General features: G+C 38.1%; 1 protein-coding gene across 50 annotated transcripts in view; it reads left to right on the top strand.

The window, feature by feature from the left end:
- bt (projectin protein bent) overlaps positions 1-15,428 on the top strand; it is a 98,076-nt gene extending 82,648 nt beyond the window's left edge. For all 50 annotated transcript variants that reach the window (XM_088194269.1, XM_088194266.1, XM_088194265.1 and 47 more), the window contains 24 exons: positions 29-5,175; positions 5,245-5,412; positions 5,488-5,640; positions 5,720-5,869; positions 5,952-6,712; positions 6,788-6,924; positions 6,996-7,205; positions 7,837-8,043; positions 8,118-8,870; positions 9,016-9,303; positions 9,377-9,862; positions 10,225-10,432; positions 10,503-10,689; positions 10,766-10,920; positions 11,725-11,877; positions 11,948-12,174; positions 12,250-12,540; positions 13,059-13,688; positions 13,759-13,907; positions 13,971-14,127; positions 14,218-14,335; positions 14,412-14,548; positions 14,625-14,794; positions 14,860-15,428. In XM_088194269.1, coding sequence (XP_088050395.1) covers positions 29-5,175; positions 5,245-5,412; positions 5,488-5,640; positions 5,720-5,869; positions 5,952-6,712; positions 6,788-6,924; positions 6,996-7,205; positions 7,837-8,043; positions 8,118-8,870; positions 9,016-9,303; positions 9,377-9,862; positions 10,225-10,432; positions 10,503-10,689; positions 10,766-10,920; positions 11,725-11,877; positions 11,948-12,174; positions 12,250-12,540; positions 13,059-13,688; positions 13,759-13,907; positions 13,971-14,127; positions 14,218-14,335; positions 14,412-14,548; positions 14,625-14,794; positions 14,860-15,066 — 11,249 coding nt within the window. In that variant the 3' untranslated portion in view covers positions 15,067-15,428. The remainder of the gene's footprint in view (positions 1-28; positions 5,176-5,244; positions 5,413-5,487; positions 5,641-5,719; positions 5,870-5,951; positions 6,713-6,787; positions 6,925-6,995; positions 7,206-7,836; positions 8,044-8,117; positions 8,871-9,015; positions 9,304-9,376; positions 9,863-10,224; positions 10,433-10,502; positions 10,690-10,765; positions 10,921-11,724; positions 11,878-11,947; positions 12,175-12,249; positions 12,541-13,058; positions 13,689-13,758; positions 13,908-13,970; positions 14,128-14,217; positions 14,336-14,411; positions 14,549-14,624; positions 14,795-14,859) is intronic.
- The last annotated feature ends 2,140 nt before the right edge of the window (positions 15,429-17,568 follow it).

The raw sequence follows: 17,568 nt of genomic DNA, 5'->3' as shown, positions 1-17,568 counted from the left end.
ATTATATAACTGTGGTATTGTTTTATAGATGCTGCTGGTAAACCAGGTACTCCTGTTGTATCAGACTTTGACAAAGACTTTGTTGAATTGAAATGGACCAGACCAGAATCTGACGGTGGCGCTCCAATCACTGGATACGTCATTGAGAAGAAAGACAAATTCTCTCCAGATTGGGAGGAGTGTGCTCAAGTTGAAGGCGATGTCACCACAGGAAAGGTGAACGATTTGATAGAAGGAACCAATTACGAATTCAGAGTTCGCGCAGTGAACAAAGCTGGAAAAGGCGAACCTAGTGATGCATCAAAGAGCCATTTGGCTAGAGCTAAGAACCAACCGCCAAAGATTGACAGGAACTTTATGTTTGATGTTAAGATTCGCGCAGGCCAAAACTTTGACTTTGATATTCCAGTCGCTGGAGAACCAACACCATCCAAAGAATGGACCGTAAATGAAAACATCATTATCAACACTGATAGAATCAAAATTACAAACGAGCAATACTCGACCAGATTTAAACTCGTCGACTCAAAGAGAACCGATTCTGGTGTATACAAACTTAAGGCTAAGAATATTAACGGTACAGATACAGCTACTTTGACTGTAGTCATCTTAGATATTCCACTACCGCCTGAAGGTCCTCTTAAAGCTGACAATATTACCAGATCCGGATGCAATCTTTATTGGAGACCACCGAGAGACGACGGCGGAAGCGACATTAGCGGATACGTTGTCGAAAAAATGGATACTGAGAATATGAGGTGGGTACCTGTTGGGGAAGTTCAAGGTTGTACCATCAGGGCTGATCATTTGATTGAAGGCCACGATTACAACTTCAGAGTAAAGGCTGTTAACAAACAAGGAGAATCTCTGCCTCTTGTTGGCCATGAACCAGTCACTGCTAAAGATCCTTATAGCACACCCGATAAGCCTGGAACTCCAGTTGTCAAAGACTGGGACAAAGATCATATGGATCTTGAATGGGTACCACCAAAGAAAGACGGAGGATCGCCGATTAGTGGCTACATTATTGAGGCTAAGACTAAATATGGATCATGGGAAAAAGCAGCTACTGTAGGCCCTCATTGTTCCGCAACAGTACCTGGATTGACTGAAGGAGAAGAATACGAATTCAGAGTAATTGCTGTTAATAAAGCCGGACCTGGAGAACCGAGCGATGGTTCCACTCCACAAATTGCCAAGGCAAGATTCTGCGCTCCTCACTTTGATAAGATGCTTCTTAAAGATCTGACTGTCAGAGCGGGACAACGCATTGCTTATGAAATTCCAATTGAAGCTTCGCCAAAACCAATTGCAGAATGGCAAATCGACGGAAAGGTTGTTCAACATTCTGACAGAGTCGATATGCAAGTGTTCATGAACAGAGTTACATTCGACATTCCATTCTCTATTAGAGCTGATGGAGGTACCTACAAACTTACATTAAAGAACGACATAGGAAGCTTCAGTGCCACTGCCGTTGTCACAGTATTAGACAAACCATCTAAGCCAGAAAAACCATTGATCGTTTCTGAAATTACCAAAGAAAGTTGCGTACTCACATGGCGTCTTCCATTGGACGATGGCGGCTCTCCGATCCTCCATTATGTAATTGAAAAGATGGACCTTACGAGAGGAATTTGGTCTGATGCCGGTATGAGCAACTCACTAAATCACCAAGTGACCAGATTGATTCATATGAAGGATTACCTCTTCAGAGTAAGCGCAGTTAATTCTATTGGCCAATCTGAACCGTTAGAATTAGATAAGAGCATCTGTGCTAAGAATGAATTTGATGAACCGACTACACCTGGTAAACCTGATATTATGGACTGGGGTAAAGACCACGTTGATTTACAATGGGCCGCACCCAAATCTGATGGTGGTTCACCAATCACCGGTTACATTATCCAAAAGAAAGAGAAGGGAAATCCTTATTGGGTTAATGCCGTACACGTACCACCAAAGATGACCAATGCCACCGTTCCAGATCTGACAGAGGGACAAGATTATGAATTCCGTGTCATTGCTGTAAACACAGCAGGACAGAGCGAACCCAGTGAACCATCAGACACCGTCACATGCAAGGAAAGATATCTCGCTCCTAAGATTAAGTCTCCATTGCGAGAAATCAGAATTAAGGCTGGACTTATCTTCCATGTGGATATTGATTTTATTGGAGAACCAACTCCTGAAGTGATCTGGACGAACACTGGCAAAACGCTTGTTACAGATGAAAGGACCACAATTACATCAATCGGCCATCATACAATCGTACATACTGTTAACTGTAAGAGGAGTGATGGTGGATTATATCATTTATTGTTAAGAAATAGCTCAGGAATTGACGAAGGTAGCTTTGATGTGATTGTATTGGATAAACCTTGTCCTCCAGAAGGACCTCTTGAATATGAAGAAATCACTTCTCAATCTGTTACTGTATCGTGGAAACCACCGAAAGACAATGGAGGTAGTGAAATTACTGGATACGTTATTGAGAAGCGTGATCTCACTCATGGTGGTGGATGGGTACCAGCTGTTGCTTACATCAATCCCAAATACAATCACGCCACAGTTCCAAGATTACTCGAAGGAACGAAGTATGAATTCAGAGTTATGGCTGAAAACTTGCAAGGCAGGTCAGATCCATTGAGCACCGATAAGCCAGTGGTTGCTAAGAACCAATATGACGTACCTGGCAAACCAGGAAAGCCAGAACTTCTGTCCTCAGATAAAGACCATATTAAAATCAAATGGTCTCCTCCGATTTCCAACGGTGGATCTAACATTACTGGTTACGATATTGAAAGGAGAGATAAGGCAACTGGTAGATGGATCAAGGTTAATAAGGATCCGATAAGAAACAACGAATATACCGATGAGCGTGTCCAAGAAGGCCACCAATATGAATACAGAGTTTCGGCAGTTAACGCTGCTGGTCCTGGTAGACCATCTGATCCATCTAACATGATTACAGCTAAACCGATGAAAGAAAAACCAAAATTATATCTCGATGGACTTATCGGCAAGAAGGTCAAGGTACGCGCTGGAGAACCAATCAATGTTGTGATTCCGATTACAGGAGCACCCACGCCGAAGATATCTTGGACCAAGGGCTCTATTCCTTTGCTACAGTCGCACAGATGCAGCTCTGAAACACACAGTGATCAAACTAAATTATCCATTGAAAAATCGGTCAGAGACGATTCTGGAAAGTATACCATTACAGCAGTTAACGATCATGGAAAAGATTCTGCTGATATTGAAGTCATCGTTGTTGACAAACCTGGCATTCCCAAGGGACCGCTCACGTACAGCTCAATCACTCAAGATACTGTTAGTCTCGCGTGGTCACCGCCACTTGATGATGGTGGCAGTGAAGTTACTGGATACGTTATTGAAATGTGTGATTATGGTTCTGATAATTGGCACGCAGTCGGCGGATTTTGTCCTAAGTGTGCGTTTACAGTCAAAAATCTTATCGAAGGAAAGAAATATAACTTCAGAGTACGCGCTGAAAATATTTATGGACTATCAGAGCCTTTGGACGGTAAGCCGGTGATTGTTAAATCGCCATTCGATCCACCAGATGCACCTAGCCAGCCTGAAATTACATCATACAGCTCGACAGCTTGTAACATGGAATGGAAACCACCTACGAATTGTGGTGGCAAACCTATTACTGGTTACTATGTAGAGAAACGAGAGCGTGGTGGAGAATGGATAAGAATGAACAATTACCCGACGCCAAATACTTGCTACACTGCTCAAGATCTCCACGAAGGATCGCGATATGAATTCAGAGTATTGGCTGTTAACGAAGCTGGACCAGGCAAACCTAGCAAGCCTTCCGAACCAATCGTTGCTCAAACTCAAAGACTCCGTCCAGATGCTCCCGAAGCACCTAAGCCAGATAGGGTCACTAAAGATTCTGTCACACTATCTTGGCGTCCTCCGCGCAGTGACGGTGGAGCTAAAATCAAGGGATACATCGTTCAAAAGAAGCACAAGAACGACAAGGATTGGTCAGATTGCAACGATACTCCAGTCGGTAGCCTTATTTACACTGTGCCGAACTTGAAAGAGGGCGAAGAATATCAATTCAGGGTTATTGCCGTTAATGATATTGGTAAATCAGAACCTAGCAAACCAACAGCTGGAATCATTATTGAAGAACAACCGAACAAACCTTGCATGGATCTTGGAGGAGTGCGCGATATTACAGTCAGAGCTGGCGAAGACTTCTCGATTCATGTTCCATACACAGGGTTCCCTCAACCCACAGCAACTTGGTTTGCAGAGGATAAGACCCTTGATGTCGATGCTGATAAACGCATATTCCAGAAAATCACTCAAGAATCTGCTTCTCTGGTCGTTCAAAACTCGAAGAGGACAGATGCTGGACAATACAGGTTGCAACTGCGTAATCCATCTGGATACGATACTGCAACAATCAACGTACGCGTATTAGATAGACCAGCCAAACCGGAGAATCTTAGAGGTGAAGAATTCGAAGGCGAAGCACTTACTTTATATTGGAATCCACCAAAGGACAACGGAGGCGGTGATATTACAAATTATGTCGTTGAAAAGAAGGAGGTGAGAACACCCAACTGGACCAAGGTTTCTGGATACGTTACCACTCCATTCCTCCGCGTCAAGAACTTGTCGGTAGGCAAAGAATACGATTTCAGGGTCATGGCTGAAAATCAATACGGTCAATCCGATCCTGTACAAACATCTAATCCGATCAGAGCTAGACATCCATTCGATCCTCCTGGCGCGCCTGGAGAACCTCGCTCTGTGGAGACTTCAGAGTCTTCCATTACCATCACCTGGACGAAGCCGAGAAGTGATGGTGGTTCACCTATCACCGGTTATGTCATTGAAAAGAGATTGATCAGCGAAGACAAATGGACTAAAGCATCTCACGCGCATATTCCTGACACCACATACAAAATAATGGGACTGATTGAGAACCACGAGTATGAATTCAGAGTTGCTGCAGTTAACGCTGCCGGACAAGGACCATACTCTCAGAGTTCCGATACAATCGTATGCAGAGCACCAGCCAATGCGCCAAAGATAACAAGCGATCTAAGCATTAGAGATATCACTGTCATTGCTGGTGAAGAACTGAGGATCATCGTGCCGTTCTCTGCAAACCCGAGACCAAAGGTATTTTATTATTTAACTCAAATAATATATATTACAATAGAGAAGTATTAATATTTTTAATTTATTTAGGTTGGATGGAATGTAAATAATGAAGATGTCTACTCTGGAGACAGGATCAAGTTTACTACAACTGATATTGATACTGTATACATAAACAAATGTGTGAAACGATCTGATACTGGTCTTTACACTATTCAGTTGGTTAACACTGAGGGATCTGATAGTGCTAGTTGCAAAGTTAGTATGGTTTCTTCAATGAATATTTATTTTGTATTTAATAAAATTATTATATCATGTGATCTTATTATTTAGGTCCTTGTCGTTGATAAACCAGCACCGCCTGTAGGTCCATTGGATGTATCTGACATCACTCCAGATACATGCACATTGAGCTGGAAACCGCCTATGGATGATGGTGGTTCACCAATCACTAACTATGTGATTGAGAAGATGGATAACAACGGAGTACGTTTTATTTTGAATATTTAGTTATATATATATATAAAATATGTTGTTAATATAACTAATTATTTTTTTAATTTAGATTTGGATCAAGATCTCATCATTCGTACGCAATTGCCATTACAATGTAATGGGATTGGAGCCAAATAAGAAATATCAATTCAGAGTACGGGCAGAAAATCAATACGGAGCGTCTGAACCATTGACTTTGGATGATCCTATAGTCGCTAAGGTTCTTATTTTCTATAATAACACTGTACTTTATCGTTTTTGCAGTTTATTGAAGAATCTAAATATTTTATATATTATTTCAGTTCCCATTCACCGTTCCGGATGCACCTGGTACACCACGTGTCTCCGACTGGGAGAGTGGAAACGCAACTGTTGTATGGGATCGTCCTCGTCACGACGGTGGTTCGAGAATCCAAGGTTACCGTGTGGAGTTCAGAGATGTTCAAGATGGAGCGTGGCGCTCTAGCGATTACCTGGTCAAAGACACCACATACCAAGCGTACGGTTTGGAGGCTGGTCACGAGTACGAGTTCAGAGTGCGGGCTAAGAACGCTGCTGGATTCTCCAAATACTCCCTCAACTCATCCAAATTCCATGTTAAATCCAAATTCAACGTACCTTCACCACCCGGAACGCCTAAAGTACTCAAAGTCGGTCGCAATTATATTGATCTCAAATGGGAACCGCCGGCGTCTGACGGAGGCTCTCGTATCACTGGATACATTATTGAGAAGAGAGACGTTGGAGGAGCTCTCTGGGTCAAATGCAATGACTACAACGTTATGGATACGGAATACTCCGTTATTAGCTTGATTGAAAAGGCTGATTATGAGTTCAGAATTATTGCTGTTAACGCCGCCGGTAAATCTGATCCATCATCTTGCACAATGCCGATCAAGATCTGCGAAGTGTTGGGAGGATCTAAACCAGAATGGATCAGGCCCATGTCTAACTTGACTATTGCTCTTGGTAAATCGCACTCTATTGAATGTGAAGCGTCAGGAAACCCAGTTCCGACCGGTCGCTGGTTGAAGAACGGAAGAGAAATTGTCATGGGCAACAGGTACTTTTCTAACTAAATAATAAACTATTTTATACATATATGAATTTGTATTAAATAAATATAATTATCTTATAGATTTATTGCTGAATCAAAGAATGGCATTCTCCGATTGAACATCACGGAAGCGCGTGAACAAGACGAAGGAGATTATACTTGTGAAGCCGTTAACACCATGGGCTTCGTTTACAGCACTGGACATGTCAAGATTGGAAGTTAGTGCTTTATTTGTAAACATATGATTCGCATTATATATTTTTATATTAACATATTAATTATTCACCAGCACCACCGAGAATCACTCGCATGCCAGGCAATTTGAACTTACCGGAGCACGACAACACAAAGATCAAGATCTATTACACAGGAGATCAACCTATGGATGTTACTCTATTGAAGGATGGAAAGAAGATTACTGAATCTCCGCATATCAAATATACAATCTTCGATGAATACATTATGATATTTATCAAGGATATTGAGAAGGAAGATGCTGGTAAGATATTGTTATGATATAGTCCAAACCACTTTATTAACTGAAAGATTTAATCTAATAGTATATTTACACAAATATGTGTGTTTTAAAGCAGAATTTATAATCCGCTTAATCCAGGGGTAGCCAACCCAAATGCTCTTGTGGGCCACTTTGGAAATACATCATAGCTCTGCGGGCCACATATAAAATTATATATCCCCATATTAGATTTAGATACACTATAGACAATTTTTTGGAGTGAAAAATTGAAACATAATGAGTTATTATTATTTTGTTTACTATTATTCTTACATGTAAACATATATATTTAATATAATAATAATTATACTAAACGTACATTGTAAAGAAATATGTAACACTAAAAATTAAATTGTAAAATTGTGATGAATCTCGCGGGCTGAAAAAATGTTCAAAACTGTTGGCCACGGGTTGGCCACTCCTGGCTTAATCAATCAAAATTATGTTGTATATTATATAATTAAACAGTGTATTATTACTTTTATTATATGAACATTGAAAATATTAGAATAATTGTAAAATAAACTATTTATTTTTTAACTCGCGACTAACTTCATGCATCACACATGGATCTGGGTGCTTTTTTAACATAAATTTATTTGTTATTTTAAAGGAACGTACAAATTGACGATCAAGAACAAATCTGGCGAAATATCCGATAGCTTCCAAGTATACATCACTGGATTGCCTGGACCACCAGAAGGACCTTTGGAGATTCCACAGATTTCCAAGCACTCTTGCTCGTTGGCCTGGAAACCACCCAAGCACAACGGAGGAATGCCAATCACTCATTACGTCATTGAAAGGAGTGATATTTCAAGTGAATATTCTTTAAAACAATGCTATATAATAGATTTTAAAATATTAATTACTATTTCTGTGTTTATTTTATAGTCAACACTTGGATCACAGTATCATCAACTTGCAAAGATACTCAATACACCGTGCAAGGTTTGACTCAAGGACAAGAATATCTGTTCCGTGTTCACGCTTGCAATGAAAACGGTACGGGTCCTGCTCTCGAGGGAGCCAATCCGATTAAAGCCAGAGCACCATACGATCCACCATCCAAGCCTGGAACTCCGAACATCACCGAAATCGGCGGAGACTTTGTTCACATTCAATGGGACAAACCCGAGAGTGACGGTGGTGCCAGAATCCAAGGCTACTGGGTCGACAAACGGGAAGTTGGATCTACCAGCTGGCAGAGAATCAACGCTGCTCTCTGCGTGGCGACACAAATCACGTGCTCGAACTTGATCGAAGGACGTCAATATGAATTCAGAATCTTTGCTCAAAATGAGGCCGGTCTATCTGAAGCAAGCTCCAACAGCACTCAGATCAAGGTCGTCGACCCTAGAGCCGCCACACCACCAGAAATTGTTAAGCCGCTGAAGAACGCTAGTTGCATTCAGAATCATAATGCTCAATTCACATGCACAATCTCCGGACAACCTAAACCGGTCATTACCTGGTACAAGGGTGCACGAGAAATTACAAGTGGACCAAGATATCGCATTTGGAGCGATGGAGATGTACATAATTTAACAGTATTCGACGTCTATGGTGAAGATGCTGATGAATATGTGTGCAGAGCCATCAACAAAGGAGGCATCAAGAGCACCAGAGCTGAATTGCTTATCATGAGTATGTACCTTCTATTTGATAATTAGACGTACAAATTAGTTATAATATATTTGTGTGGTCACTCATTTGTTGCTTGAAATGGAGTACTGCTATAGTATAATCTACACTTTTACATGCTCATATATTGTAAAAACTTTCTTTACAGCCGCACCGAAGATATGCGTTCCACCAAGATTCCGTGACACAGCATTCTTCGACAAGGGTGAAAATGTCATCATCAAGATTCCTTTCACTGGTCACCCCAAGCCCAAGATCACATGGGTCCGCGAAGGTGAAAACATTGAGAGCGGAAGTCACTATCACATTGAAAGGAAAGAACGTCATGCCATCTTGACGATTCGTGATGCCAGCAAGATTGATTCAGGACCGTACAGAATCACAGCTGAAAATGAACTGGGACAAGATTCAGCTACTATCAGCATTGAAATCAGCGGTCAGTATATTTTTCTTTATTATAATATATCTTACGAATATCAATATATAATTTAAATTTATTTATTTTATAGATCGTCCTGATCCTCCACGATTCCCGTCTGTTGACAGTATTGCTATCGATTCCTTGGCTCTCACATGGAAACCTCCTGTATGGGACGGCGGTTCAAACATTACCAATTATTTAGTAGAAAAGAGAGAACATCCAATGTCCAGCTGGATACGTGTAGGAAACACCAGATTTATGACAATGGCCGTTACTGGATTAGCTCCGGGTCATCAATATGAATTCAGAGTATACGCTGAAAACATTTATGGAAGATCTGATTCTTCAGCAACGACCGGATTGATCGAAACAAAGAAGGTCATCAAGAAGGAATTGAAGAAGAAAGAATATCCGGTTGACGCTCAAGGCAAGAGGATAAGAACGAACGCCGATCATGGACCAATTAAGGACTACGATAGCTACGTCTTTGATATCTACTCCAAATATGTTCCACAGCCAGTTGATATTTCACTGGATTCTGTCTATGATAGATATGACATCTTGGAAGAAATCGGTAAGTGTGCCTCTTTTTTTTATCAAAATTGCTTGTTGAATATGATGAAATATAAACATTAAGTTGATTTGGATCATTTTAAAGCAATTGTTAATGTACGTATCACCCTTTTGTAATTAATTTGTTAAATTATTTTATGTCATATACCGATTTAACCATTTAAATACCACTAATATACCCGAGAGTTTGAAAAACTCTAAATATATGAAAGATTTGTTGTGAAAATGTATATTATTTCATCTATTGTTATCGAAAGTAATATATGAGTTTTTCAAATATAATATATTAATACAATAAAAGTGTGGCAAAAGTTGTTGTGTAATGTAACTCAGCGAGAAATGTGGTCCACGTACCAAATGCAGGAACCGGAGCTTTCGGCGTCGTTCACCGTTGCCGAGAACGCAAGACTGGCAACATATTCGCTGCTAAATTCATACCCGTCGGCCACGCCATGGAGAAAGAACTGATCCGTAAAGAAATCGACATCATGAACCACTTGCACCACCGTAAATTGATCAACTTACACGACGCGTTCGAAGACGATGACGAAATGGTGCTCATCTTCGAATTGTAAGCTTCCGCTCCATATGATTATTTCAATTCTAATATATTTAATAATACATATTTATTAAATTAACAGCTTATCTGGCGGAGAACTCTTCGAGAGGATCACAGCTCCGGGCTATCAAATGTCCGAGGCTGAAGTTATCAACTACATGAGGCAAATATGCGAAGGCGTTAAGCATATGCACGAACAAAATATTATACATCTCGATATCAAGCCTGAGAATATTATGTGCCAGACTAGAACTAGCAGCAATGTTAAAGTATGTATTTGAATACATATGTGTATAAAGTATTGAGTAAAGGGAAACATAACACTAATCTGTTTATCATTTATAGTTGATCGACTTCGGTTTGGCCACTAAACTTGATCCTAATGAAATCGTCAAGATATCTACTGGTACGGCAGAGTTTGCAGCACCGGAGATTGTCGAAAGAGAACCAGTCGGTTTCTACACTGATATGTGGGCCGTTGGTGTATTAGCATACGTTTTGTAAGTATACATTATTCAAAAATATATAATTTTTAGCAATAGTAAGAGTAAATTAATCAGATCAGACATTTATGTATACAGATATGTAGTGAAAATCTACATATTTACGAATAGTCTTTAAAATACAAATACAAATTACATTAAAAAACATTTATAGAAAGGTTCAAATTATTGAATGAAGACAAGAAAATAATATCAAACCTAGTGTTTCGGCGTACTTCTAAATGTGGTAAAAATTTGTTCTTAGTCCTGCCATAAAAAAATGTAGCACCTTACTACACCACAGATAGGCACCTTCTTAACTGATATATTTATTTACCTTTTTAACTGATATATTTTTTGACAGTTACACTGTGATAATACATAGTCAGTTCAGCAGACCCTTCCCCCCTCCTCCAGACTTTTTACCCTATCTCCCTATTATGAAAGTAGTTGAACTTTAGGACGCTAAGGGAAATATAAGACCTCCCTTTCTTGGTCAAATTTTGCAAATATCCTTACCTTAAATGAGAGCACCATATTGTGGAAGAAACACAGTATTTTCTTTCAATTCAAACGAAAAAGTATTTTTGTTTTTATTCCTTTGTTATTTCCTATTGTTTCAATCTTATTTTATTATATAATGTAATTAAAAATATATACATTTAATATCCAATAATGAACAATGCTTTTATGCATAATACTCAAAAGTAAGTAAAAATGACATGTCTAGAGAAAAACTAAATTTTTAAGTTTTTTTCCGAAAATTATTCAGTAAGAAGTAGAAAGTTAAATACATTATAAGAAAAAAACTATTTTCTTCAGATTATCTGGTCTTTCACCGTTCGCCGGTAACAATGATATCGAAACTCTCAAGAACGTCAAGGCTTGCGATTGGGAATTCGATGAAGAAGCTTTCTCGAGCGTGTCTGAAGACGGCAGAGATTTCATCAAACGTCTCTTGGTGAAGAACAAGGAGTGAGTATTCAGTCATATTTTCATTTTTAACTGCTTAGAATGATATAATATTAATGGTATATAATTTCAGGAAACGTATGACTGCCCACGAGTGCCTGATGCACGCTTGGTTGACCGGCGATCCATCTAGCCGCACCAAATTGATGGACTCGAGCCGCTATGAAGCTATGCGCGACAGATTCAGGGCTAAATATGAAAGATGGTCAGAGTATGCTCTGCCAATCGGTAGATTGAGCGAATATTCATCCCTCAGGAAGTTATTGGTTGATAAATGGAAGATCTATGACGGATCGTTCGGTATGTTTTGTGTTTATTACTAGGTATATTTTTATCTTATGTGTAATGTTATGTATTGATTGATGTTGTTTGTAGATCGTAGACAAGCAGCGCCAAGATTTGTGATCAAACCACAATCAGCCTTCTGTTACGAAGGACAGTCCGTTAAGATTTATTGCCGTATCATAGCCATCGCTACACCTACTGTGATCTGGTCTCGTAACAACCAAGAGTTGAGACAGAGCGTCAAGTTCATGAAGAGATACGTCGGTGATGACTATTACTTCATTATCAACAGAGCTAAATTGGAAGACAGAGGAGAATATATAATCCGTGCTGAGAATCACTACGGCTTCAGAGAAGAAGTTGTCTTCATTAACGTTCAACGTATGTATTATGGCTTTTTTGGATGCTTCACTTGTGACTTTGCAACACAAAATTGCCGATGAGAGAATCAATTCTTCATTCTCAAGTCAATTCTTGTCACATTGGACACATTCTATTGATCCAATTTTTTTAGCAATATAATAGGGCTACAACATGAGGGTTTGTTTGTGCTGTGGTAATCCACTTGGCTTGGGGAATTTAAGACCTCAACTGATGGTAGCTTCTTCTTTGTCTATTATCTTGTCATTTAAATATTGAATTCAGAAATTAAATTCATCAAATTTTTACTTCGATTGAAAATAAACTTTTTAAAAGTTACTAAATCAATCTATCTACGACATTGCAAGTAAAACGTACTTGCAGTAAAACGTTCCTTAAAAAATCATATCGCTAGTTTTCCATCACGAGTTTTTAGTGACTAGCTTTGAGAATTGTTGTATAGATTCCAATCTCTCAGACATGATATATTATATATTTTATATGATGGTATCTCATACAATGTTCATATATATTTCCAGCACTGCCCAAGATGCCTACCATTCCTAGATTAGAAACAGAAGTACGCCGTAGAGAAGCATTGCCTTATACGTTCTGGCAAGAGGAGAGCGAGGCAGCTCCAAGCTTTACATTCCTGCTTCGGCCGCGTGTCATGCAAGCACGAGACACCTGCAAATTGCTTTGCTGCGTCTCCGGCAAACCAGCACCCACAGTCAAATGGTTCAAAGATAGGCGAGAGCTGTCTAAGTACGAATACTCCATCACTCATTCGGACGGCGTCGTCACTTTGGAGATCATTGATTGCAAACCTGAAGAAAGCGGAAAGTACAGCTGCGTAGCGACTAACAGGCATGGAACTGATGAGACGAGCTGCGTTGTGATTGTAGAAGGAGAGGTCGTATCTCAAGAACAAGCACAACTAGCACACAATTTCTTATACTCTGGCGACCGTAAATACATTGAATCACCGTTGAAGCCCACTCCACCGCCGATCGTCACAAAGACGAAGGTCACGATTGACCCACCAGGCCCTAAGCCAAGGCCGAAGCTGTCCCCGCAAATATCGCAGGACAAGACAAAGAAATATGGCGGAAAACTAGACGCTGATTCGATCAGTTCACGGTCGAGAAGTACCACAAAAGAACTGATATGTAATTATCCTCACTATTATCATTCAATTTGTTTAAAGTATGATTGCTTATAATAATAATATCGTTTCAGTGCCACCCTCCGATTCTTCAATGTGTAAACCCGAATTCGCAAGATCTCTTCCACCAGCGATGGGCGTGAGGGACGGAACTCCATTATTACTCAGTTGCTCGGTAAGAGGAGACCCCGAACCTCAAGTATCATGGCTCAAAGGCGGAAAGGTAAATTGAAACATCAAATTATTCATTAAAAGTGTTCGATTAATGCTTATATTCTTTTGATAGGTTTTGACGTCTTCTGAAATTATGGATCTTAAATACAAAAACGGCGTGGCAAGCTTAGCGATTAACGAAGTCTTCCCCGAAGACGAAGGAGAATATATTTGTCGAGCAAAGAACAGTGTCGGCGTATCTGACTCAGTATGCAAAGTTACAATTAAACGTAAGTCGCCTGCGGACTGGAACGGAGTGCTGTCATAATATCTTAGTGTTTTGTAAATATTAATTTTCTTTGTTAAACTTGTGTTTTTAGCGATGGATAACGGAACATTAGGCAAAGGAGGAATGATGATGGATCGTCCACCGAGAATAGTTTCACATGTAGTATCACAAGCAGTAAAAGATGGTGAATCTATTACATTGTCATGCAGGTAAATAAATAAATTATAATCAAAACACATCAATAAAATGAACATTTTATATTTAACATTTTGATATGTTACATAGAATCGTTGGAGCTGATCGATTTGACGTAATTTGGTTACACAATAACAAAGAAATCAAACCATCTAAGGATTTCATGTACTCGAGCGAAGCAAATATTCATAAGCTGCAAATAGCTGAAATATTCCCTGAAGATGCCGGTTAGTATTGAAGTATTTGATATACATTTTTATGTTAATAGATTGGTTATTATGACATTGTTTGCTTGTATTATAGGTGTTTATACATGTGAAGCTTTCAACGATAGCGGTGAATCGTTCTCGTCCGGTACTTTGAACGTTGTAGTGCCAGGAGAAGAAGCCCGCAGTCCATTCTTCACTTTGTATCCATGCTCAGCTACAGTTGCTCCCGGAGAAGGCGCTGTATTCACAGCAGAGACCGATAAGGTATTTTCTATAACCCAAATTATTATTATTATTGATAAATTACATTGTAATATATTGCGTTTTAGCCCCCGATTCAACTCCAATGGCTCAAAGACGGCAAGCCCATCGACGAGACGTCTGTAAGATATAAGTTCACAATGGAAGGTGAATCCAAATACCGACTAGAGATCGTCGCTTGCGACTTGCACGACGCCGGACAATACCAGGCACGAGCCGTAGGCAAAAAGGGCGATAACTTAGCTGCCTTCTCCCTTAACGTCTGTGATGTTTGAAAACATACACACATAATAACCGGTTGTTAAATTTTGCTATTTTACATATCAAACGTTCCCGTATCAAACCGTACAATTAACATTTAACACACATCATAACACAAATACACTAAACTTTATTACTATCAATAGGTGGGGATATTATAAGAATGAATTGTTTACTATCAATAAAACTTAAAACGAAAATTTAATATAATAAAAAATCGAATAATTAAATTTATATTGAAAAAAACCACCAAAACGAATTAAATTATTTAGTTCTATTAAATTCTAGTCATACGTTGTTTGTAACTGTTATTTTTTTACAATCATCTTTTGGGCCACTTTGAAATTTTATTTATTTCAAAATCTCTTTGTGGTATTATAACATAAAAATAAAACCCATAAGATACTGCTTTATTATTTTACTTTTGTTTCGATTTTTATTTCGACTAGCAAAGAATATGCTTTTTTCAACAAAAAAAGAGCTAGAGTAATTATTTATTTTTTGACTCATAATTTGTTTAATACGTTATATAATTTTGATGATTTAACAGAGCTTCAGCTTCATTCTGACAAAACCTGATATTCACCAGCATTATTTATTTATTTATTTATTTAATGGCCGTATCATTGATGATATGACTGACCAACATTTATAGAGCAGATTCACTTTTATACTTTTAACATAACTAAGCTCATTAATGAATGGTTCACTGTGAAAGGTTCAATGGTCGTTGATTTAATAATTTTCCATAACATGACATTTTAATTTAAAAAAAGCAATAAAAAAATCCGTTGTTGTATAATAAATTTTAAGTATGCAAGAGTGTAAGTGTATGAAAGCGAACGTAAGTCTTAAACAATGTCATGTCGAGGAGATTATTTTTCATAATATATATATGATGATTTATTAAAAATTCATACATACGTAATTAAGTATTTATTTACATTAAAACACATTTAAGATAAAAGTCATTTAATTAGAAATGTTTTACTATCGATCGCGACGTTAGCAGAATTCAGTTCGTTGAGCGAACGTCAAATAAAATCCTCAATGTCATCATCTGACGCTCGTATCACAATTTTCAAAGTATAGTTTTTATTTTACCATCAGCCACCCATAAGGATTACACTCTGGGAGTTGTGATTTTGAATTGTTTTGTGGGAATGTAGCGATGGAGAATTTAACATTTCTATGATATCATCAATGATAACTGCTATTTATATGTAATAATATTTTTGTATATGTTTAAACGAATAACTTAATATTATGTAAATATTATTATAATTATATGAATTAAATAAATGGATATATTATATATTTGATATTATTATTATGATTAAGGCGAATTCTTAAACACGTCAACCATTTCTGTTCTGTTTTTCTTTCCATTACAAAGTCAAAGATCATGTTTTATGTAACTAAAGCAATCAATTTTCCGTCGTTTTAATTAGTTTAATAATATTTTCGTGGTGTTGGTATACTTAAATTCAGGCATTATCAACCTTTTTTGCTTTAACATTATTGCTTAAAATATTAGGGGTACCAAAAAAAAGACGTTTTTATCTTATTTGTTGTACGGGTCGCATGTCTTTCTTTTGGTAGTGTTTAGATTAACATCTGGAGAGTGCGTTACGAACATAACAACAACAATAAAACACCTCAAATTTTAATGGAAGATTTCGTTCCGAGTTGTTTTTACGCACTTGTATGCTGTATGAATTTCACAAAAAAAATAGCCAACCACAGCAAGCAAAAGCATTTGTGCCGTCTATGATTAAGTTTTACTGGTTCGTCAATTTAAAAAATTCTCTGGTCTCTGGTTTCTTGTAATGCAAGTCGGAGTTAGTTGGTGCTCTCCGAGTGTTGTGTGTGAGTAAGTGTTAAATACATTTTATGCTAATGACGCAAGCGTTGTTTTCCGGGTGGCCATTTGAAAGCGACCATTGTGGTCGTTTTCGATGATGACAATATATGTAAAACAATATATGTTTTCTAGTCATGTGCTGAATATCACAAATAAATAAAGGTAGTTAGTGCGGTAAAACAGTGTTTGTTACAGTAATTAACGCTATGTTTGTATGCCTATTGTGAGCTTAGTCCCTCTTCAAATTCTTGGTAATTCTAAAACGACGAATTCTTTTATGTTCTTGTTTGGCAAAACACATTTATTAAATTGTAACTTTCTACTGGGCTAAAGTTATTGAAGTTCAATAGAATGTAAGGATAATATAGTTAATTTATTAAATAAAGATTTCAATTAATGTGAAACCTGGGATTATTTTTTCTTTACCTGTGAATATTTCGATTTCATGAAGATTCATCATAGTATTTTTCATTAAATGATGTGTATGTTTCTGATCAAGTTTAAGTTCAGTCCCTGAAAATCCACGTTAAAAGCAACAAAATCGTGCCGTCTATCTTATCAAAGGTCTTATTCTTCAGATCTAAAATTTTCGAATCAATATATGAGAATTGGCTTAAACTTGTAAATATCGATAGCATTTGCTCAAAGCATC

The sequence above is a fragment of the Plectrocnemia conspersa genome, unplaced genomic scaffold (genome assembly GCF_051122295.1).
Source record: "Plectrocnemia conspersa isolate PC_06_02 unplaced genomic scaffold, ASM5112229v1 ptg000010l, whole genome shotgun sequence".
In the NCBI taxonomy this organism is placed as follows: Eukaryota; Metazoa; Arthropoda; class Insecta; order Trichoptera; family Polycentropodidae; genus Plectrocnemia; species Plectrocnemia conspersa.
This window is presented reverse-complemented; position numbering and strand designations above follow the sequence as displayed.